This window comes from Vanellus vanellus (genome assembly GCF_965231255.1).
Source record: "Vanellus vanellus genome assembly, chromosome: 14".
In the NCBI taxonomy this organism is placed as follows: domain Eukaryota; kingdom Metazoa; phylum Chordata; class Aves; order Charadriiformes; family Charadriidae; genus Vanellus; species Vanellus vanellus.
This window is the reverse complement of record NC_138919.1, coordinates 9084392-9109474: the sequence shown is the minus strand read 5'-3', so window position 1 is coordinate 9109474 and position 25083 is coordinate 9084392. Positions and strand designations below refer to the sequence as shown.

The following is a 25083-nucleotide window of genomic DNA, read 5'->3' as shown; positions in this document are numbered from 1 at the left end:
ATCAGGAATGGTCAAGGCCATGTTCCATATGCATAATTAAATTTAACATAAACAATGCAGTTCAGTGATCTAGCAGTAGTGGAATTCATAAGACAGAAAAACCGTTGTGATCTTACCTTAAAAGTTATTTAAAGCATGCATTTTTTTTTCTCTTTAGCAGGTGGGAATAATGAAAGGAAAGGGGGATGGAAAAATGTTGAACCTCTTTGTTTGGCTGTATGATGGAAGAACACAGGACAGAGAACCTCTGCAATAGATCATTTGGATGGCTTCAGCAACAAGAGAATGATGTTAAACCATGGCTCTGGAAACTTTCTAACTGCTTTTCTGCTGCTGAAAAGTCTTTGCCTTGCAGTGCGAAAACGGTAATTCATTGCTTTACTATGAGTATAACTGATAACGTGGTACAAAGTGGTAAAACTAATTGCAGTGTTACTGCTGACTAAAGGGGGTGAGTGGGGAGAGGAGAAAGAGGAGATGGCAGTTACCATGGTGAATACAAAATCTGCCTGGGAATTTAAGGTCTTTAGTTGTGTTCACAGCTCTCTTATCAATGTTGGTGAAAGCAGGCAAGTTGCATTTCTTGACAAGCTTTACCTCTCTACAGCTCTGTTTGGAGTAATACAACTGACTCCTCAAAAAGTGTATAATGCAGCTTCTTGAAAACCTTGTGGAGTTATTGTTGAAGAGTAGGGTAGGGAATAGTTTTCATGCTTCCGGACTTTTATTAATTTAGTTTGGAGGCAAATTTAGAATTTTCTGAATTATTATATAGTAGTTACAGCAATTGTGGATATTGTTCATCATGAATGTCTAATTTTTCCTGTTCCGTAACTGTACGCAATTCTATACGTTTAAGCTGCGAAGTGCTAAGGAATAGAAGGAAAAGTACAACACAATGACTGACTTGAGCAAGCAAGCTCCAGCTCATTCATGCATGTTCAATTTGACTTTCAGTAAAAGGCATGGGGGAAACAGATTAGCATGTATCCTGTTGTGTTGCTATTCTCATATGTTAGGGGTTAGGAAGGGATCTGACATAAATTCTGGAATTTAACATAAAACCAGTTCCAGACAGATTTTTGGCAGAATGTATATTCAATTCATGAGATGTCACATCAGGTAGAGAGGAATAGTTTTGAACTTGGGTAATCAATTATTCGTTACTGTGTGGTAGGAAATGCATTAAATTCAATTTGGAAAGTGAAAGTTGTTCCAAAGTACTGGCCTAAAGCTCTGGAGTAGTGCGGTGTATGCAGGTTAGCTCTAGTGACCTTGACTGTTCTGGTGCTTCTCATCATCTTGCTTAGTTTTTCACTGCTACCATTAAAAAAAAACACCTGTATTCTGTCTATGCCTTTATGTCTGTACATCTTTATCTTGAATCAAAGTAGGCAAAAAGCACTTATATAGTTGTGAAAATCTAGTCTTTGCTGTCCTCTGTTAGTTTACCTGCTTGATATAATTTCTAATTTTTTAAGTCTTAGTCTTTTAATGCATTAGCTCTAAAACTTTAATACACTTTCTAAGTCTTTATTCAAAGTAAAAGATGATTACTTATGTACCTTCAAACTGGTTTTTTTTTTCTTTATATTGTATCCATCTATGTTTGCTCTTAAAAGAAATAAATCTTTTTTTAATTGCAGATTGTCTCAGCCTTAGCCTAACAGTTTTCTGTTTTACAGACCCATTGGTACTTGGTTTATAGCTTTTTGGTTTTTCTTGCTTCTAAAATCCACAGATACCAATATACCTCAGGCTGGCACACAACTGGCATGTTTCTTCTAATATTTCATATGCTCAGACAGTGAGGTATAGTAATCACGAAGATAACACTTGATGTCAAAATTGTAACAGTCTAAAAATAGGCTTGTTTATACTATAAAATTGTTCATTTATTTATGTATCTGAATGTAACTGAGCTTTAATTTTCCAGAAAGATTACATGGAGAACAAGAAAGCTGCTGCAGAATTGAAGGGTGCTTCATCTCCTCATAATGCTGGCTCTAAACTGTTTCCAGCGGTACCACTTCCTGATGTTCATCCTCTTCAGCAACAGCAAATACAACTTTCACCTGGCCCGAAAGTAAGCTGCTGTGCTCATGGCTCTGACTCTTCTTGTACTCCACAAATGCATTGTGGTGGTGGTGGTGGTAACTTGATTCACCCTGGCACAATATTAGACTCAAAAAGCACTGGGACGATTACTTGTCAAGTGGGGTCAGGATTTGCTTATCAGTCTGCATCTTCACTGAAGAACCCTCCATCTAGAAGCAATTTGGCAGGCATTGCCAGTGAGTTCCCTGGCGTGTGTGTAGAAAACAGTGTATCTTCCTGTCAACATCTGCCCTGTTGTGGAAAACTCCATTTCCAGTCCTGTCACGGTAATGTGCACAAACTGCATCAGTTTCCAGCCCTTCAGAGCTGCACATCTTCTGGCTATTTTCCTTGTTCTGAATTCACAAGTGGGGCCACAGGCCATTTGGATGAGCATATTGCACAGTCGGAGCTAACATCACGTGTGTGCGCCAACCCTTTGCACCTAAACATGGCACCTTCAGTTTGTTTAAAGGGCTCTCACTACTGCAATGACTGCTTAAGCAAGGTTTGTACACATCACATTTCTCATTCATTAAGCATGGCATATGGTTAATGTTGAAATAATGTTACCTGAGCAAAATGCCAGCTTCCATGGGTTGCAGCTTGCATGCTCCTAGTTGGTAATGTACCAGATATCCTTTGTGAAGATGATCTCTTTTCTAAGGTAATATTCAGTTTGATGGGAAGACAAAAGAGACTATCACAATGTTTAGCTTACAGAGGATCTGTGATGTACTCAAGCAGAATTTTGACTGCATTTGAAAGACTTTTATCTCTCCTTGACAACTCCAATTAAAACGTTCCATAGTAGTGACTCTGAGAAAAGGCTAACAACAGTTAACATGTACCCTTGTGCAGCTGATCAATAAAGATCCATTTTGAAGTCAGGGGAATTGTCAGATGCTATAAGGTTATTCTAGTTTTGATTTGGTTTGCGAGGTCTTGGTTCAGTCTTCTCAAATTTGTAATTTATACTTCAATAACAATACTTTAAAACTGATTAAAGCTGCTTGAATTTTAATGGAAAATTCAAGTGGAATAAAACTCATTGCAAGGTGTGTTACTTAAGCTTCCAAACTTGAGTTTCCAATGTAAATGTGAAATGTCTTTGTTTCCATAAGCTAAATGGTGATAATTCCAAACATACTGAATTCACCACTATTTTGGGGTGGAGGGAGGTGGTTCAGCCTTGTACTCTTAATTGTGCTGATTTCACATGCTAGGTCTGTTTTTTCTAGAGTATGTGTTAGTATTTCTTAAAGATGGGATGTTTTGATGTGCAGAGTTTAGCAGAGTCTTTCCTTGCATTTGGAAATCTAGAGCTAAGTATACTAGGAAAGACTCTGGGATAGAAGCCTTCTTCATGCAGTGATACTGTTCTTAATTGACTTTAGAATATGTCTGAACTTGCATTTGTTGCAGAAAGGAAACTGAGTATTTCTAGCATTTAATAGTATGTGTTAATATTGTATAACAAATGAACATGTATTTTGAAAAATTGTCCCAACAGCCAACCAGAAACAGCCTAGCTGATGCTGCTAAAATCTGGCCAAATATTCCTCCTCCAAATGCACAGACTGCATCTGTTCCTATCCCAATATGTAATGGCTGTGGAACCAAAGGAACAGGGAATGAGAAGAGTTTGCTACTGGCGAGCAGCCTTGGCAAATCACCGCAGAAATATGGTAAACCACGTTTGTTTGAAACTTGCACTTAGTGGATGTCCTCTTTAAATACTGTTGCACGTGAAGATTTCTCTTAAATTGTGCTGTTTTCTGGTAACTTCTAAAAGTCATAGAAGACTAAACAGTAAAAAAAAATACCTTGTGTCTGTTTTGCAAAGTCATAACCTGGATTTACCTGTTTTGAATACCTAGTTAACTTACTGCATTGTTTGCATGGAGTTTTGATATATTTTTTTCTACTGTTATATTTTTTAACATTTTAAGAACAAGAAAAAGAAATTCTAAGGACTTGGAAGCTATTTTGTTCCAGTGGTGTATAAAGAAATTATCTTCAGCCATACTTGGAAAAGCATTTTGTTAATCTGTAGTGCCTATTCTCACTTCATATGCAGTAAAGATATAATGTTTATAATTACAATACACCTTTTTTCAGTGTTCTTGAGAGGAAAATATTGGGTGAAATAATTAATATGGTCTTTCTACAGCGTTAGTACTGATTCAATTAAAAAATCATGGTTAGTATGAAAGCTATAAACTTAGTCATGGGAGAATAATAAATTAGATAGGTGTAGTCTTAAAAGCAGTAGTAAAGCTGTTTTTAAGATGCAACACCCCAATTAAGTGTCTTTACAAAATGGAATTCCAGTGAACCTGGTAGAAGAGTAACTAGTAAACATACCCAAACATACATGATAGTTGTCTGCTGTGTTTAATTTTATACTCTCAGCTAACTCGAATTCTTAGCTTGTTTTTGACCTGTGAGGATTCTGTGTTGTTGTTTCTCTTCCAGTTGTTTTGTGGGAATGGAATGGGTGTATAATGTTGATTCAAAATTAGATAGATATTCAGAGCGCTGAAACAACGGAGACTTTATTTGTGCTTCTTAGTCTGTAAGAGCAAAATCTCTTAACCTTGTTCTGAACTATAGGATACCGTTGTTTGTTCCATACTGCCTTATTTTTTTGTAATCACTGTTATACTGGTAATCTCATCTGGTTTTATTTAGACTATTTAATGCACACTGTAAATTTGAACAGCTTTCATGTTTCACTTCTGTTACTAATATACTACCTGCTGAGTTAAGTGTGACACAACTTCAGACAATTTTCATGGCACATGCCATCTCAGCATTTGGTAATATTTTTAACTATGTTACTTGGTTGCCTGAGAGTTTAAAGCTGAAGTTGTCTTCCATCTTTACTCTAACTTAACAGTGACTAAGTTTCTGTTTAAAACTGGTTTGAGGTATCAAGTTTCTCCCTTAAAGAGAAGCTTTGAAAATACCTAATTTGTGGGTTTTTCTTTAGATTCATTAAGAAAATAAAACTGAACTGGCATTCACGTGCAAAGTGAGCAACGTGGCTCCCCACGTGCTAAGTTTATAGCATTAAGTTTAACACTTGGTATTTGGAGATTAAAATGAGCTGTGTTATTAAACCTGTACAGGGTCTCCGGATGTTGCAATAACGGGCCAAGTTCTGGAAAACTTGCCCCCCATTGGAGTCTTCTGGGATATTGAAAACTGTTCAGTTCCCTCTGGCCGTTCAGCCATAGCAGTTGTACAGAGGATTCGTGAAAAGTTTTTTAAAGGTCACAGAGAGGCGGAATTCATCTGTGTGTGTGACATTAGTAAAGAAAATAAAGAAGTCATTCAGGAGCTCAACAACTGCCAGGTATCAAAACAGCATCTACTTGGTGGTGTTGCTTGAGAATTTGTGTACTCTGAGTGTGCTAATAGTGATCCCTGTCCACTAAAGCTTTGTGTTAGCTTCTGTGGTTTGTAGTGCGTGAGCTTAGGATTAGCTTATGGGTGGAGGTCTTCAATGCTGAACTTCCCTGGTGTGATACTTTTTAAAACTGAAACTGCATTTTGTTATGTGCAGATAACTGTTTTATCTTTAGTTTTAGTGTTCACAGAGGACTTTGATTTCATCCAGTAATAAGCAGCGGTGGCATTTCTAGTGTTATCCTTCAAATCTGTGACTAAATAATAACCTAAAAGATCTATGATTCTGTGAACTCGACTTTTTTGCTTTTGTTAGTGAATACTATGCTGATTAGTGAGTACACATGTAAATTAAAGGTACCCCAATCGATAGCACTAACTACATACTTTTCTGCATGTGCATGTGAAAGCTTGTATTTATGTTATCTTTTTAAAAAATGAAATTTAAGCAAGCATATTTCACATTCAAGCTCTTCCCTAGAGCATATCTCTGTATTTCCACAGGTGACTGTTGCACATATCAATGCTACAGCAAAGAATGCTGCTGATGACAAACTCAGACAGAGTCTTAGAAGATTTGCTGATACACATGCTGCACCTGCCACTGTGGTTCTTGTGTCAAGTAAGTGTTTGTGGTACTGACCTACAGTACAGAATTCAGTACCTCTCTTCAATTGTACTTTTGCACAGAACAGTATTCTGCTTTCCAAGGGTTGTGCTTATAATCAGCTTTAACTGAATTGCTGAAGAATTCTTAATGATACCAGTGGCAGCAAGGGAAAAATAGGCACAGTAAGATGAGAACTTGGCTTAGTTAAATCAGCATTGGAATCTGTCTTCTTGTGTGTCAGTAGGTATGTGTATAAATACTGTCTAAAGTTAGACAACTTCAGCATGGGGCTAATAAAGTAAAACTCATTGAGTCTTCCTTATGGTAATCTTTCAGAATGGTTTGAGCAAAATTTATTTGATTTGTTTTTTATTCTTGTAGCAGCATACTATGCAGTTAAATGTAAGCCACTCAACTCTAATTGCTGTGTGTTGCCTTGGGTTTCTCCCTAAAGCTAAATAAATGTTTATTATAGAAGTATACAGTACCAGTTGAATGCCTTGCTAATAAATTACTAGAAAGTTGCTATTAAAAGGAAGCCCCTGTCTATGAGACTGACTGCTAACTGCTGATTTAGACTATGTCTATTGAAAAGCCTTGTAGCTGATCATGCTCTTTCGTTGGAAATTTTCAGTGATAATTAGAACTTGTCAAGTGAGGTCTGGGTGGGGTTTTTTAGCTTTTTCATGTGTTTCCTTGTTCATTCTAATTTTCTCTTTTATTTCTCCAGCGGATGTAAACTTTGCTCTGGAACTCAGTGACCTGAGACATCGACATGGTTTTCGGATCATTTTGGTACATAAAAACCAAGCTTCAGAAGCACTCTTACATCATGCTCATGAGCTTATTTGTTTTGAAGAATTTATTTCAGACTTGCCACCAAGGTTACCACTGAAAATGCCGGTAAGGTTTTTAGTTCTTAATGCAACAGACACTTCAAAGTGTCAACTTCCTTTTCTTTTCTTTTTTTTTTTTTTTTTCAAATTTAGAGGGAAAGCAGGCTGAAATTATGTGTCTCGCCATAAAAAACACATACATCTGCTGCATAGTTGACCATTGTCTGTATTTCGGTTACTACCATGTGAATGTACGCTTTGCACAGCACTCAAGACCTTTTCTTTCTTTGAAATAACTTCCTGAACTACATGTTCACATGCATGTGTAGAACATAGAGAATTCCTGGGTTGCAAATAGTGATGCTTTCTTATCTGGAGAAGTGATTAAGTATTGATCCATTGATCAGGGAATCTGTAGTGTCTTCTAACTTTAAATTATATCAGAGATAGAAGTTTGAGGATCTTCCTTGGTATGAGAGTTTTTTCCAAACAAATTGAATGCTACAAACAAAATGACTTGGGTGGGCGTAAGGAGAGCATGTGTCACCAGAATCAATGTAAGAATACTGGTTTTGAATGAGGGTATTTTGACATAATCAAATTAAAATCTTGCTCCCTTTTAAATAGGCATGCCATACACTGTTGTATGTTTATAATCTGCCAACAAACAGAGACAGCAAAAGTGTCAGCAATAGACTCAGGCGTTTGTCAGACAACTGTGGAGGGAAGGTGCTGAGCATTTCTGGAAGCAGTGCAATTCTCCGTTTTTTAAATCAAGAAAGTGCTGAACGGGCTCGGAAGCGAATGGAAAATGAAGATGTTTTTGGTAACAGGATTGTAGTGTCTTTTACTCCCAAAAACAAAGAAGTTAATGAAACAAAAAGCTCCAGCTTTTTGGGAACTGAAAAGGTGAAGTCTCCCAAGAAAATTAACAAGAACACAAAGCTGTGCCTCCTCAGCAAAGACCCAAGTGATCAGTCTTGTGGTACCAAAGGCTCTGCTGGGAGAGGATTCCAGCTCCATGGATCTGTTGTCAAACCCACAAATGTTAAAAGTTTACAGGTATTGTTGTTCTACCTCGTTTAGTATTCTTGCCTTTACTGTTCTAAGAATTGCTTCTGTTACAGCTTTCTTTAACTTGTTAGTCCTATTTAGTAAATAACTGTAATGTATAGTGACATTCCCAAATGAGAGCTGTATTCATCTGCTTGGAAAGTAGACAAAAAATTTGAAGATTATTTCCACCCGTGCCCCTCCCCATCCCTCACCACCTTTTTTCCTCAATTTGAAAATACCGCTGGTACTTAAGAAGTCTCAATTCCTAGGCCAGTTTTGACTTTTTATTGGTGTTGTGTACAACATCTAGAGTCATCTGCTTCTGCTAGTTTTAAGGAAAACTAGGGTAGATCTACAGTGTAGCAAAAATGTTTCAACTAATTGTGACAGGAAATAGTAAACTGTCAGAAAATCAAATATTTCTGGTTGTGAATTGAAAATGCTATTAAAGAAAAACTTTTTGGTCATCTAGCTTTCCATAACAAGGAAAGCCTCTGGCAAGGAATGCCTAGTGCTTTTATGCTGACTTTTCTGTTTCATATAGGAGCTGTGTCGCCTTGAATCAAAGCCCATCAGTAGAAATATTGAAAACCAGCAAGAGCATCTAAGAGAACAAATTCCTTCTCAGAGCAACTGTAATGCAGCAATTCCTGTGTCTCTGGCAATGAAAAAAAATGGAACAGCAGAATCATCCTGTAAAAGTAGCCAGAAGTATGTTTAAAAAATAAAGACCTCAATGTTAGCGACACATTTTAATGTGAATTCTGCAACATAATGTGTGTTCTCTTTCTTATATGTATTTGTAAATAGAAAAGAGACCTCTACTTCCAGGAGCATTACCAATTCACCTGTAGATAAAGATAAAGATGAAACTGTATTTCAGGTCAGCTATCCCTCTGCTTTCAGTAAGTTGACGGCCTCAAGACAACTCAGTCCTTTACTCATGTCTCAGAGTTGCTGGTCATCTCGGTAAGTGTCTGTCTTATTTGGGAGGTGAAGTGAGACTTCAACAATATATACCTTTATTATTGACAGGTGCATATGGAGTTGTGTATGCTAAGCACATTAATACATTGATTTATGTGGAGGCAAAAGGAAACCATGATGGTGCTGCATAACTTGCTGACAGGGTGGATGTAAATATAAGATGGAGTGAGTCTTTTTCAGAAACTTACTGTTTAGCAATTGTTTCCTGCAAACTTTAAAGCTTCTGAAAAATCTTCAGAGGTACTATAGACATGCTAGTTATCTTAATTTCAGTGCCTTTGACATTGCCAGTAGAAATTTATGCAGGCCTATTAAATTCTTTAGACTTAAATATCTGGCCTTTGCCAATTATTAAAATCATATGAATGAGCTTGGCCTTTTTAGTGTGTTGGTAAGATGTATTTGACACCAGGTCTTCTGCTATTATTAAATTGGGTGACCTTGAAACATAATATGGTTTCCTCCTCAGGAGATATTTGTCTTTATTATGTGTTTTGTGGTAAAATTTGTTTAGCCAGCACACATATGTAGGAAAATACCTTCAAAGAGCTGTATTTGCACTTGACCTGTGTCTATTTTCTGATTAATTTTTGAGATTTATAGATCAGAATTGCACAATAGCTACTTTTGCTCATAAATGTTTCTCTTTTACCACAGGAGTATGTCTCCAAGCCTCTCAAACAGATCATCTCCACTCACATTTAATGTAGTAAATCATACCAGCGGTACAGACTGCCCTGATCCTTTTGCAAATGGTGCAGACATTCAGATCAGCAATATAGATTACAGATTGTCCAGAAAAGAGTTGCAGCAAAACTTACAAGACATTTTCTCAAGACATGGCAAGGTAAAGGCTAAAATATCTTTATTAAATATATTCTTTTTAAATACTTCCTGTTTATGTATTTATGGACATGTATGTGGTCTAGCTTTAAGTAAGTAGGAACGGAAAGCTATCCAAATGTGACTTTTAAACTTGGTTAAAAGAAGGTATTGTGTTTTTCCTTTAGAAAGACCAAATCATCACTTGCACTAGGTTCTTAATTTGCATCTGGTCTTCATACATCTGGTATCCTGAAGTTTTGTATATGAAATTAAGTGGGTCACTAATCATTCAGAGAAGAGACTTAGGCTTTAGCTGCCTAACCTATTTAAGCTGTAAAGCTGAATTACTAATGTCAGTTTAAAAATCACAGTAAAAGCTGAGTTTATTTTGAATCAGAAGTGATCCAAACCAGACATGGAGAGTTAGTCAGTCAAAAGCAACTATGACAGGAGGGGTCATTTCTGCAGCAGTCCTATTCCTGTTTGATCAGTGGATGATATTTTTCTGGCATAATCTGCTACATGGGAAGATGATGCTCCTGTTAAAGGAATATCATGGTCTTGCCTTGTCCAAGGCTTATTGCACTCGGTGCCTGTTTGCATTGTCCTGTTGGTCATGGTTCATCATACTTGGTGCCCGTTTGCATTGTATTTGGCTCTTGGCCAAAGCAAGACTGCTACTGTTCTGTTGGCTTGCTTTGGGTTAATGTTTTCTGAAAAATGTATTAGATGTTTTTCTTCCATTCAGGTAAAAAGTGTAGAGCTCAGTCCTCATACAGACTACCAATTGAAGGCTACAATTCAGATGGAAAATCTGCAAGAAGCAATCAGTGCTGTCAACAGTCTGCACAGATACAAAATTGGCAGTAAAAGAATCCAGGTTTCATTAGCAACAGGAACTGCCAGTAAATCACTCTCTCTCCTTAGGTAATAAGCACTTTGGCATCTTAATTGTTATGGCATGTATTTAGTAGCTGAAACATGATTTAAAATATTGAGCAAAGGAATGATAGGGAAATAAAGTAAAATCTGTCTTATGACCTGATGAATGTGTTAAATACAACTAGGCTAGCTTTCAGTTTAACATTTTTACACTGCTTATATTTTAAATTGCATCTGAAGAGACTAGATCTCTGTTTAATAGCGTTAAACAGTTTCACCACTACTCTTTTATAGTACTGATATACCTCAATGACTTAGTTTGTGCAACTGAGTTAAGATTACAGTGGGCATCTTTATTTCTCCTTTTCTCCAAAAAGTGCACATGAATTCTCTGAGGATGGGATACACAATTTAAATGCTGTTGGTGTTTCTTTGATATCAGTTTTCTTCTGGAGGATGATAAACTAGAGTGCTGATACTAGTGAGAACATAAGTATTTTTTGTTTCAATGCTTTCCATATTGAAAGAAAGCATTAGGAAAAATGTTGGCATTTTATCACAGACAGCTCCAGTGAAAATAGTGCTTGGTGTGTAGGGTATTCTACAACTGCGCTACTTGCATTGTATGATTTACAAATTTATTTCATTCTTGCCTTTTAGCTTATGCCTATTCAGAGTTCTTATTATAAAGACCAGGATGGTAACTTCTAATGTTGCAGCTTTGATGTTGCATTTTATAGATGCTCAAAATCTTACTACCACCTATGAATGATGCAATTCCTTGAGATGTTACCTAGATGAGGTAGCAGAAATGTTACTACTTGCGCTCCCTGATCTGAAGTGTCAGCTTCTGTAGTGCTGGGATCGAGGGGAATGCAATCTGTCCTGTTACATTTATAGTTCATAAATTGCATCTCGCCAACTTGGGCTGGAGATCAGTTTTGTGCTAATGTTACAAAACTTCTTTATAGCTCAGAAACGATGTCCATTCTGCAGGATGCACCTGCTTGTTGTCTGCCTGTGTTCAAATTCACAGAAATCTATGAAAAAAAGTAAGTTTGCAGTTGTTTTTTCTCTACTACTTCTAAAAAAAAAAAAAAAAGTCTGATCTTGGGTGACTGTTTTACAGTGAATTATAGAAAATAACAGAATGGAGTGTTTTGGGCTTTTTGTTATTAGATGTTGCAGCATATTAGCGATCCAGAGGCAATGACTCTAATAATGGCCTTTGTTAGAGGCTTATACTTCCAGTATTTTATTTCAGTTTTCTGTGTTGGGATGAATAGATCGGTTACCTTAACAGCTTGCATAGAATAGTTTCTCACATATTCCTGTTTCTTAAACAAAAAATGCAAACTACTGCATTCTCTAATTACATTTATAATGTATATTTATTTCTTTTTTTCTTTTAGGTTTGGGCATAAGTTAATTGTATCAGACTTGTATAAACTAACAGATACTGTGGCAATCCGTGACCAAGGAAGTGGGCGACTGGTGTGCCTTTTATCCAGCAGCCAAGCCCGGCAGAGTCCATTGGGATCTTCACAGTCACATGATGGCTCATCAGCAAACTGTAGTCCTATAATATTTGAAGAGTTGGAATATCACGAGCCTGTTTGTAAGCAGCATTGCCTGAATAAGGACTTTATGTAAGCTGTGTATACAATACTATAAAATCTTAAATATTTGAGCAGTGTTTAGCACTTACAGGTATATTAAAGTTGAGGTACATATGTTCATATAGTGTGCTGTAGTCACTGTTTATATATTTACAAGAATAAGTCAGGCAGAAAATAGTGAGATGATACAGTGAATTTTCTGGGCAGTTCTCATGGATCAGTCTGTTCAGGTAAGGTTATTTTATTCAATCTGTGCAGCTGTGCTAAATACCTTTTAAGTAGAAGCAGAAAGGTACATTACCTTCCTCTGGTTATGTAGGAAGGTTATGCATAGTAGAGATTTCTATTAGCTTGAATTTTATTACATAATTATATCTGGAACTGATCGCACTTTGTCCTGCAGCTACATTTAGTAAGTAATTCATACTGGGTTGAAGATTTCCTGAAGCCATATAAAGTTTGTTTGTTTTATTAAACAGTAGTCAGGTTGTGCTACTAGAGCAGTTACTAGGTTTTTCACTGTTAACTGCCTGGTATGCGCTGCTAAAATATAATTTGAAAATTTTAATCTAATGACAATAAAAATACGGACTTCTAAATGTTGCTTGTCTTCCAGGAGTTTTGTTGTAGCTGTATGAATTTTTGTGAAGAATGAATGGAAGTTGCTTGTGACTACGTAGTTGTATTGTCAGCTGGTAGCAATATATCCTATGCACACGGTATAATGTTTACTATGGGTGTGTATGTGAGCACAGGCATACTAAATCTATGTCTAGAATGAGCATATAAACTTCAGTCTCTTGTTTTTACAGTGAGCATGAGTTTGATCCAGATTCTTATAGAATTCCTTTTGTGATTTTGTCTCTGAAGACATTTGCTCCCCAAGTTCACAGTCTGCTACAGACACATGAGGGTACTGTGCCTTTACTAAGGTAAAGTATTTTAATTTATGCTTTTAGTATAAGGGCTGAAAAGTTAAAGATTTAAAACTTCATTGGCTGTTGTAATGCTCTGAAACTACGTGTTGTATAAAACCTCCAGTTCTTATGTAAGGTGGTATCTTTTAGAGCAAATAAGTGCCTCATGAAATTATTACTTCTTGAATTCTTGTTGAGAGAAGATGCTTATTTTAAATGTGCATTTTATGAAGACTTCTGTAATGCGTTAGTAAGCTGTTGAAGCCTCTTGCTCAGGAAGTGTCTCAAAATAAGGATATTTTTAGGACAATTGTTATAGTGGTGTTTTAGTTTATAATGGAAGCTTGTTTTTTTTTTTTCTTCCAAAGTTTTCCTGATTGTTACATGTCAGAGTTCAGTGATCTCGAAATAGTGCCAGAAGGCCAGGGTGGTGTTGCTTTAGAACATCTAATTACCTGTGTTCCTGGAGTTAACATTGCCACTGCCCAAAATGGCATTAAAGTTATTAAATGGATACATAACAAACCACCACCTCCTACTACAGGTAAATATCACTATTTAAAATCTTTTCTCTGAACTAATCTTCCTGCTGAAAAATTAAGAGTAGCATAAAGTAACTATCTTGTATAATTCTTAAACATTTTATAAAAAGAAACTTCTAGTCTGAACGTTCATTCTTTTTTTTTCCTCCTGTGCTGTAGCCTGTCTCAAATAGTGTGCGGTGTTAGTGGAAGAATATTAGTGAAAGGTTCAGTAATACAATTATTTTTTTTTTTTAGATCCTTGGCTTCTACGTTCTAAGAGCCCTGTAGGTAATCCACAACTCATTCAGTTCAGTAGAGAAGTGATAGATCTACTTAAAAGCCAACCGTCCTGCGTCATACCTGTCAGTAAATTCATCCCAACATACCATCATCACTTTGCAAAACAATGCCGTGTGTCTGACTACGGGTATTCTAAACTAATGGAGCTGTTGGAAGCAGTGCCGCATGTACTGCAAGTGAGTTACGTGGCACTGTTTCTTTTAGCTTGGGTAATTGTACTTGTGTTTTCAACTATCTGAATTACTGATTGGTATTGTATAATAGCTGCTATGCAGTTATCTCGTCTACCTTGAAAGAGATGATTAACTAAACCTTGGAGTGTACTTGTGGGTTTTTTGAGACGTTTATGTTTTGTTTTTATTGCCCCCACCCTTCCAAAACAACTTCTGGGGAAGTTAACTTGTTACTTTATTTAATCTAACCATCTAGAATAAAGTCTTAAGCTTTTTTCTAGCCTGTGGCTAAAAAGTTTTGTGCTGTTTATCGTAAGAACACAGCAAATACTGACTGCCATTAAGTTAGGCCTGTGACCTGAGGGATTTCTGTGTGAAATAAGTCACCTGGTCTTACATTACAAAAAGAAACACTGTGGTCCCATTAGCTTGCTACTTTGAACACCAGTTGGTTGTAGAATTTTAAAATAACCAATGCAAATGTGCAACAGTTGCATGCACTTGTGGAGGAAATGTCTTGATGACACATGCCTTAGTACAAAGTGTTTGGCTTCTTGAGGCTGCCTTTGCAAACACTGTCACTATGATATCCTTTATTTCTAGCCTACCTATACTAGAACTGGCTTCGAAATATCCTGTAAAAGAACTTACTGAGGATGCTAGACATGAATGATCGAATAAAATTTTTTTTCAGATTCTTGGGATGGGTTCCAAACGCTTGTTAACTCTAACGCACAGAGCTCAAGTGAAGCGCTTTACTCAAGACTTACTGAAGCTTCTCAAATCCCAGGCCAGTAAGCAAGTTATTGTGAGGGAATTCTTACAGGCTTATCACTGGTAAGTTATCTTTAATGAAACAAGAACTGTGCAGGGCATGTCTATCAATGGCGGTTTGAAAACCTAGTGCAGGAGAAGTTGGCACTTTAACTCTCAGCACAAAACTGTGGCAACTATATTGCCTCTTCATTGTCTTGTGGAAGCTCAAACTTCTAATGAAAACAAAAATTAAAAGCTCTCTGGTAGACTTTATTGCTTCCTTTAGTATTAGGTTCATTTAACTTTATTGGAGCTTGAAATGGTTTGTTGTATTTCATTAATTCTCTTTGAAGCCATGACTGCAAGGTTGGATTTAAGCAAGCAGGTCATGGCACATTAACATGAACAGTAAAGGGAAAATTTAGCATTAGGCTTTCTCTAGAGGGAAGTGTAAAATAGACTGATTGTCAGTAGTTACTTCTTTAACTCGATCTAGTAATAGTGTGAAAATGAGTAATACCTGTCTTGCTATTGCCAGGAAGAACATTCTGTTCTGGCATGGTAAAAAATAGTGGTGTGGTGTTTTTGAAGAACCAAGAATGATGCTTTCCTTAATATGAATATAGAAAGTAGTACTTAATGTGTTTTGAAGAAACCATAGCATCTTGCTGCTACGTGTGGTCCTACCTTTGCATGTGTGCTATTGAGCTGCATGTGCCCAAAGCTCCTTTTTGGGAATGCACCCTTCTATTTATATTTCTAATATTGGAAAAAATACTTCATTGGCTGTTTATAAATCTACTAAATGTGCATGTGCATCTCCATTATAGTAATCTCTGGCCATTTGTTGAAAAGAATATATGTGAAGTGTTTTTGCTTCTGAGAGGTTCCTGTCAGGGAGGCAGGGGCAGTAAAATGCCTTATAACATATTACATAGTATTGTGAACCTTAATATGGTGTTTTTGAGGACATGGTCTCTGCCTTCTCTTGAGACCTAATGTTGTTTAAGAAGAGCGTATGTCTGTAACTATTAAGCAAATACAGACTGAAAGTGTAGCCATATGGAGCTGTATAACATAATTACATTTTCTATCCATTCTAACCAGAAAAATAAGAATTAAGAATAGTTTCCCCTTTGTTTCACATGCTAGTATTGTCAATATGAAAAATATGCGGGTTTTTTTTAGGATTTGAGGCCTATTCCCTCAATTTGCATAGTTGGTTGTTTTTTGCCTACACAACATACTTGTATCATACAACTTTCTAAAACTTTCAGGTGTTTCTCTAAGGACTGGGATGTTACTGAGTATGGAGTGTGTGAACTGGCTGATATTATATCAGAAATTCCAGATACAACCATCTGTTTGTCGCAGCAAGACAATGAAATGGTAATTTGTATTCCCAAAAGAGGTATGTCCATGTAAGTTTTGGGTTTTTTTTACTGTTGCCAAATAAATTGTTTTAAAATAGTGAAAGAACAGTGCTAACTAAAGTGTATAGGAGTGACTTGGATTTTTTGATAATTGTCTTTCTGCCTTCGTAACTAAGTGATGAACTTCTAGAATAACAAATTCTTTATTTGCTAGAAGCAGTTATAACTGAAGACAGGAGAGCAGGTGGTAAAACACATAAAACGTTTCTACTTCTGCAACTTCCTGTGGAACAATTAGAGAGGGTTGTTTCCACACAGCAAAAATACCAATGCATTTGACTATTTAATACCTTCTAAAGTGCTGATCACCTGAATATTTTGGACTTCAAACATGTGAGTTCAGTAAAGGTCTTCAGTGGTAGAAGAAAGTAGGGACTTGGTGTGATATGCGATTAAGCTGAAAATCAATCACCGTGTTTTCTTGCTATATTGTGTTGCATTTTATAAGTGTGTTGATATGTAGCTCTTGCTTTTTTTTTTTATTTTAGAACGTACACAGGAAGAAATTGAAAGAACCAAACAATTTTCTAAAGAGGTAGTAGACTTATTGCGCCACCAACCCCATTTTCGAATGCCCTTCAATAAATTTATTCCGTCTTATCACCACCACTTTGGTCGTCAGTGCAAACTTGCTTACTATGGTTTTACAAAACTACTTGAACTCTTTGAAGCCATACCAGATGTCTTGCTTGTAAGTTCTGAAATCCTAAGATGTACTGAAGCATTTTTTGATATGCACAACTGTTTCAGTAGGGGTTATACTTCTCATGAACTTCAGTCTGAGTTATAAACTGTGCATCTGTAGTATTAGACAGCTGTATTTAAGAAAGCCTTTAGTATAGCTATCTTGATAAAATGGTCAAAGGTTTTTGGTGCGTTCAGGCTAAGCTTGTTAACAAATTAGTTTTCTAAATTGGATTACATTTACAAAATTCACTGCATCAAAATCAGAGCTGAGTTTCATTGAAGTTGTTAAGCTACCTTTAAAAAAGGTTAATAACTCCTTAATTGCTGATTGTTGTATTCTGGAAATTGCACAGTTTTGCTTGCTATTATATAGATATTTTTGGAGATAGCTGAGCACTGCTACATAGCAAATGATTGCCTGCAAGCACTGAATTTTAGTTGCAATTTACACTCTTTTCATCCGGACTAGGTAAATGACTTTAACAAAGTGTAATTTCTGTTTTGTAGGTATTGGAATGTGGAGAGGAGAAAATTCTTGCGCTCACGGAGGTGGAACAAGTCAAAGCAGTTGCTGCCCAGTTTGTTAAACTGCTGCGGTCTCAGAAAGACAACTGCCTTATGATGGCTGATTTACTGACGGAGTACAGTAAAACATTTGGATACACACTGCGTCTTCATGACTATGATGTTAGCTCAGTTCCAGCTTTAATGCAAAAACTCTGCCATGTTGTGAAGGTAATCTTTTAGCTGTAGCTTATCCCTCTAACAGGTATGTAGTGTTAAGGAATTTCCTGTCTCAAATTACAGACCTCAGTGTGCTTAATATTATACTCTGGAATTCCCACCCTGACTTAATGGGATATTGCTTCTAAAGGGATTTTTAAATGTAGCTTCCGTATTCCTATGATGTTCTCTTTGTTCTTTTATAACCTTTCAACTTCCTCTGGGAAAACTCATGCTTGTTTAGCAAATTAGAAGTAGCAGATTGTATTGTAGTACTTATTTTAACAATGCAAATTGGTTTTTTCCCACCTGATTTCTAACTGTTAAAGAAATAACTACTACAGTTATCAGGAAATTTATCAGTCTCCTAATGTTTTCTATTTCTAGGTTCTTTGATCTATGGTTTGAGGCTTTGGCTCTGAATGTAAATGCATAGATGGTCTTTTAGGTCAGTGGAAAAGAAAGGTTTACATCTACATGGACATGGGCATACTGGTTTAGTTGCTCCAATTCTGTTAATTTAGCAGCTGGTGTTCATGCTGGAGCTCAGTGAGGTCCAGCTGGCTTGGAACAAAGAATAAAATCATGTCTACCACGTGGACAGACACTGCTATGCAGCTTTTATATTTAAAGTAAATTTTTCCATGTAAAGTTTTATCCAGTGTGCTTTTGGCTAGGGAAGTATCAGATATTGGTATATAATATTAGATACAGCTGTGCTCAGACAAACCCCAGCTAAACAACTTATTTATAAATAATCTTTCCCTGTCCCTAACTTCATTCGCAATTTGTTCTTCTAGGTTGTTGACACAGAGTCTGGCAAGCAAATTCAGCTGATAAATAGAAAATCTCTGCGGACTCTGACTGCCCAATTGCTGGTCTTATTGATGTCCTGGGATGGAACATCCTTTCTCTCTGTTGAACAGCTTAAACAGCATTATGAAACAGTCCATAGTACTTCGCTTAACCCGTGTGAATATGGATTTATGACCTTAACTGAACTCCTGAAGAGTCTGCCTTACTTAGTTGAGGTATGTATGTTCTTTTTCCTTTCTGGTGTATTTCATACTTTGAAAAGACATTGTGACTAGATGATACAGAAGTATACACCCTAATTCTGTATCTTTTCTTTTTCTAACAGGTTTTTACCAATGGTGCAGCAGAAGAATATGTGAAGCTTACAAATCTGTATATGTTTGCAAAGAATGTAAGGTCCTTACTTCACACTTATCATTATCAGCAGATTTTTCTTCATGAGTTCCCAGTTGCATACAGCAAATACACAGGAGAAGTGCTGCAACCTAAAGTATATGGATGCAATAATTTAGAAGAGCTTTTGGGAGCAATTCCACAGGTGTGAAGAACTGTTTTGCACAATTATGTTGAGATTTCTGTATGGATTAAAAAGTTACACAACTGTGGTTTCTGTTAATTGGTGTGATTTACTGGAATAATTACCTTCTCCAAGGAGGCTCATACCAGTTGTATTTTGAATAGCTTCTGCAAAATTTTACTGTGTAATAAGAAAGATATTTTTTTTACATGTTTTGGTCAAATTTTTTGTAACTGTTCCCGGTGAGACCACAAAGATCCTTGGCATCTTTATCAAGTGAGATAATTGATTTCCATCTTGAATGAACAACTGTACAGTACTGAAGCTTCACTTTGATCAGCGTAGAGTACTGATTTTAGGAGTGAAGAATTGTGGGATCTTGTCAGAAGTGCCACAGTGGAATTTTGCTGTGGCATCTTGTCATCCACATGTCCTCAGTGCTCTAGGATAATTTGTGACCTGGTTTATGGCTTTAAGCTTTCCATTAAGTAAGTTAATCTTTCTGGAGAACAGCAAAATGGAATTTTGCAGCTCCGTGTTTAAACACATAGCTTTGTTAATATATAGTTAGCACACTTTCTAGCCCTATAGTTTGCCTTTGGCGTCAGTTATTTTGAGACCAAGTTTTTACTTGGGTAGTGTAGTACAAATTAGCAACATGATTTATTTTGCTTTTAGAAATAATGTCAGTGCAAGGCTAGGTGAAAGGCAGCGAGTAAGCTGCTTTAGGCTTTGAGTTTAGTATATGCTGATGTTCAATTCTGCTTTTTCCCCCCCTCTGTAGGTGGTCTGGATTAAAGGACATGGCCATAAGAGAATTGTGGTACTAAAGAATGATATGAAAAGTAAGCCATTTCAATTTTGAGCAGTATCTTAGTTTCCTTTTTTCTCTTAAAAGGTGACTTGAGTAAATGAACAAAATAAACTTGCCTTTTGTAGCTCGTTTTAGCTCACCTAGTTTTCCCCCTGCTGATCATGTGGATGATCATGGGAATCAACTTGCTGACAATAATGGACAGATTATGGAGACCCCTGGATCCACTTCATCAATGGAACTAAGTCTAGGAACGCCTAGCAATGGTAATGCAAAATTGATTTTATAATAAATGTATTATCTTAGAAGAAATAAGGAGAGTAATCAAAGCAGCATGGGGAAAGCTGTGTGAGTTAGTCGATCTGTAGAAATGCTTTATGGCTTGAAAGCTGTTGAACTTCTCCCCGAGTATGTAGTTAGGCATGTGTTCCCTTGACAAGGGCATCTGTTGTCCTCAGCTGTCAGCATATATATAGCTGCTAGAGTACTGTCTCTCCCATGGATTTTAGTGGAAATTTAAATAGAAAGCTGATGAGAAGATGGTCTGTAGCAGCTTCAGCTAGGAATGTCTCCTGTATTCTGATAGGAACATAGTGCTCTCTTGTGGTGTTTTTGTGTTGATTTTGTAGTGTTACTTATTTGTAAATAATAATAGCAGCCCTGTATGAATCTGTCTCCAAATAAAAATAACTGGGAAATGGTTTGTGTCTTGCCATGGTTTCCAGTTCTTTTACTACCTGCAGGTTGGAGACCTTGTAGAATGGTTCTTGAGTTACCATTTCAGAAGTCTAGGCTAGTTTGAAACTTTCAGCTTAATTTTCACATGTAAATGTGTTAGATAATATTTAAATAGTTGATAGGATATTGGTATGTCTGCAGGGAAATTGTTGGTAACTGGCCATTCTTTGTTAAAGACTATTCCTGTAGGACTTGTTTCTGCAGCTGCTCTTCTATTACTCAAGTTTGGCAAGTACCAGATTTTACTATAAGGCTATGTTCACTCAGGCAAGCAGTAGATTTAACATACTGTTGCCTTGTTTGCTGTATTGTAATTAGTTAGATGCTCTTGAACCAGCAAAGTAATTCTTGAATAAATCTGAGGTTAGTTAGCATTGATTAAATTAGTTTTATATTAGTATTTCAAATACGGCGTAGCTCTCAAATCCTCAGAATCTGAGGACTTTACCAGCTCTGAAACAGTGACACCTTCACAGCTTACATATACTTTGAAATATGTTCTGTTATTTTTGTAGTTTCTAATCAAACTGAGCAAGAACTTCTTTGCCTCACAAACACATCTCCCGTTGACCTCTTGTGTGAGCCAGTTCCTTCCTGCCTACCATCCCCACAACTGAGACCCGATCCAGTGGTTCTTGAGTCTGCAGACCTCATTCAGTTTGAGGAACACCCTGCACCTCTCTCTGGTAAGAGTTTTCTTGCCTATGTTGTATTACTTGTTGGTGATAAATCGTACCATTTGGAAAACAAAGCATCAAGTAAATGGTTGATTATATAAAGTTCCTTTTAAATACCTACACATATACATATCTTGCATAGTGGGATGTGTTGGAAATGCAGGTGGCTTCCATCAGAAACTCTTGAGTACAGACTGTAAGTACCCTACCGAAATAGTGGTGAAATTTATAGGGACCTTATCCACCATTGCAATTGCATTTTGCCAACCTGTAGCAACCTTTTCACCACAGCAATTTCATAATGCTTTTCTGAGCACAGAAAGGCTTGATGTGTGAGAACTAAATCAAACCAAAATAGTACATGATGCAGACAGAGCCAGAAGCAAACATCACATCAGCTGTAGAGGTGAACATTGACACATCTTCCAAGCTGCCAAGTTCTTTAAATATTTTATTGCCTGTTACCAGAGAAATACTCCTTATTTTTCGAGAGCAGAGCATCAATAAAGTGAGTTGTCTTATTTATTTTAGAGATAATGATTTTAACAGAAGAAGAAAAACAAAGGATTGTTACCACAGCTGAAGAAGAATTGACCTCTGGTTCTGTGGTGTCTAACACTGCAGAGAATGCTTCAGTGCCTCCCTGTCAGTCCTCTGAAACCCAACTAAACAAGGAAGTAATGGACAGCCCAGCCAAAAAGCAACACAAAAACAAGGTGAAATTGGCAGCAAACTTTTCACTTGCACCTGTAACCAAGCTTTAACTTTTTCTTTTTAGTGTGAAAGAAAAATAGCTATGGACTCTGCACAAAGAAAAGCTATTTGCTAGCCCTTATGTATTTTAATGAAAGGCCTAGAAGAATTAATTTGTATTTAATGTATTCTGTGAAGATTTTGTTCCTTTTACACTGAACACAGCTGTTAGCAGAGCAGATTTTTTCTATTATTTTGAAAAAAAAAAAATATAATCTGGCATTTGTTAAATTATTCTTCGATTTTACAGTTTTTTCATAAATGTGTGTTCAGTAAAAGCAAAATATTAATTCAACTAAAATGGAACAGATTTTATTTTCTTTATGCCTTGTTGGTGGTGTAATCATACATGTAGCATATTGTATTCTATAGGCTGTTGCTTACTGGTATTGTTTCAGACAGTATTAATAAAATGCATGATCTGTCTTTCAAAAGCCTGTTGAGAAATTTTAACTCGTTGACCTGAAATGACAAGAGTGAGGGAGTTGATTGTACTCCAGAGGAAAAACTTGTTCTCTGACCTTTCAAATGACTTGTAACTGCACTGTAAATTCTTTTGTCCAAAGATGTCTGTAGAAGATTATGTGGATTTTTTGTAAAACTTGTTTTAAATGTTTTTTGTAGCTTTCAGTTCCATTTAGGAGCTTTCTAGGACACTGACACTTTAAGCTTCCCTTTATATTAGTTTGAGTCTGGCATGGATTTGGTTAAGGAAAAGACTGTCTTGGTGTCATGAGTTTAAGATACAGACACACACATTTTATTGTGTCTAGAAATGAAGTTAGGAAGATTCTGGTATTTCTGAAATATGCATTTAATGCATAAATTACAGATAATGGAGTAGGTCTTATTAAAGTGTTTTGTGATGGAAGGTATTGATGCTATTTCCACCTGTAAGGGAAGTTCTAACTACATGTGGAAATGCTAAGGTTGTTCTGCTTAACCTTGTTTTCTATTTTTAAGCATGTTCAGTAAATGGGAAGCTTATTCTTTGATGTGCTGTCTTTTAGCTGTGTCTGTTTTTATTCTAAAACTTACTCCTGGTGTTGGAAGCTTTTTTTCAAGTTGTGGTATCTTGTGTTGGCTTTTGAAAGGGCCAGCTTGGGAAGACAGGTTAAGTCAGTGGATGACCTTAACTCTAGTTAGCAGAATTGTCCAGTGTATGAGACTTTATACCCATTCTGGGTAACCATGGCATTTACAATGGGTTGTATTTGCCAGGCAGCAAATAAATTGCTTGTAGTATTGAAAGAACCTATACTAGAGGTTTTCCACTGGCCAACTGAATATTTTTTTTTAGGTGTGTTCTATTGTAATATACGAGAGATGAAACACAGGCTCTAATTTCTCAGCCAGCAACAGGAAATGCCACTGGATAATGGCTATAGACAGAATTTTACTAGTCAGATTTTGTTATAAAATCTTTTAAAGTTAGGCAAGTATTACCAGTAGTGAACTTATAGCCATTGTGAATGCAGAGAAACACTTGGAAGTTTTTCTGAGCATTATGGCACAGTATTTTGAGTCCTTAGTAAACCTCTACAGGCATTCTGCTATAGAAAGAGAAATTTAGAAGTAAGCTTTCTTGGAATGCTTTTAATGAGCAAAGTGCAAGAACATCTGCTTTCACCTTAAGTTTAAGGTTAACACTGATCAGTCTAGATCTTTGTTTCAGAAGAACATGCATTGGAGAAAAGACCAACCTGAAACTACATTTTCATGAGATGCAGCTACAAGTCATCTGGAGTTACTAAAGAAGAACAGGTTTTTGCTTTGGAGGAAAATATGGTATTTGTCAAAGTGAGTGTGGTGGTTATGCCACTCATGGAGGTCAGCATATCTTTTCTGGATTCATGTGTGATTCTGATGAAATCGCTGTTTGAAAGTAATAGAATAATACTTTTGAGAAGTTGTGTTCATAGTGTAACAAAATAGCTAATTGAATTGCAATATATTTTTTTATCCAAAGGGTTAAATGAATGATGTGACTTACAGATTTAAAGGCATTACAACCATGAAATTCTTTAATTTAACATTTAAATGTACTACTTCAGATTCATGTCTGTTTAAAAAAAAAAAAAAATGTCACTGAAGCCCTCAATTTATGCACTATCTTTTTCTTGCAATGGGAGGGAGAAGAAAAGATTCTTTTCTTGGCTGTCTACTTTGTTTGGACACTTTCTTTTGTGGCTCAAGTGCTGTTTTGTGTGTTGGGACCAAACAGTTGTGTCAATAAAATTTTCAAGCAAGCATAACTTTTGTCCTTGTCTGAAGACCTAAAAAAACCCCCTGTCTTAGAATCCTTAACTTGCCGTGTCACATCAAGTTTAATTATCTGTACAGAGCAGAGAGCTAAAATTTGGGATTTAGTGAAGAAAAAAGAAACACTGTAAATCCACAACCTGCCATTGTGGAGAATGAGGGTTTTTCCAATTTTTGCAATTGAGCTGTTTGCAGTTGTAGTCAATATCTCTTTCTGCTCTTCATACAACATAGGGTTTACTTTAGAAAGGAACTGTGCTATTTATCAGCCTTAAGAAAAAACGGAGGGGTGTAAATGCAGCAGGTGGAAGTAAGGTGCTCCTCCAGAGTTTTAATCTTACTTTGAAATGTTAAAATTGATGGGAATAACGTCATATGGAGTGCAATAAAGTTAACGAGTCACTTTTGAGTCATAATAGCCTTGTTTTCCAGCATGCTGAAGGTAGTAATTATCTAGGAACTACAAGTCGCTAGTAGGTCGAGGGAGGTCATGCTCCCCCTGTACTCTGCACTGGTGGGGCCACAACTGGAATACTGTGTCCAGTTTGGGGCTCCCCAGTTCAAGAGGGACAGGGAACTGCTGGAGCGAGTCCAGCAAAGGGCAACTAAGATGATTAAGGGCTTGGAGCATCTGCCTTATGAGGAAAGGCTGAGAGAGCTGGGACTC

At 36.6% G+C, this 25083-nt stretch overlaps 1 protein-coding gene across 1 annotated transcript; it reads left to right on the top strand.

Annotated features, from left to right (window-relative positions):
- Window positions 1-218: 218 nt before the first annotated feature.
- Window positions 219-22370, top strand: MARF1 (meiosis regulator and mRNA stability factor 1; the record flags this gene model as incomplete). The annotated part of the gene is made up of 26 exons (XM_082490682.1): window positions 219-365; window positions 1937-2605; window positions 3611-3785; window positions 5232-5458; window positions 6016-6133; window positions 6852-7024; window positions 7585-8019; window positions 8558-8724; window positions 8824-8982; window positions 9658-9847; window positions 10574-10752; window positions 11679-11759; window positions 12120-12356; window positions 13139-13258; window positions 13612-13787; window positions 14023-14243; window positions 14935-15077; window positions 16274-16407; window positions 16918-17120; window positions 17624-17851; window positions 18640-18870; window positions 18981-19193; window positions 19957-20017; window positions 20112-20252; window positions 21240-21410; window positions 21933-22370. 26 exons carry the CDS (start codon window positions 219-221, stop codon window positions 22163-22165), a joined length of 5232 nt encoding a protein of 1743 aa, XP_082346808.1. The 3' UTR covers window positions 22166-22370.
- Window positions 22371-25083: the final 2713 nt, after the last annotated feature.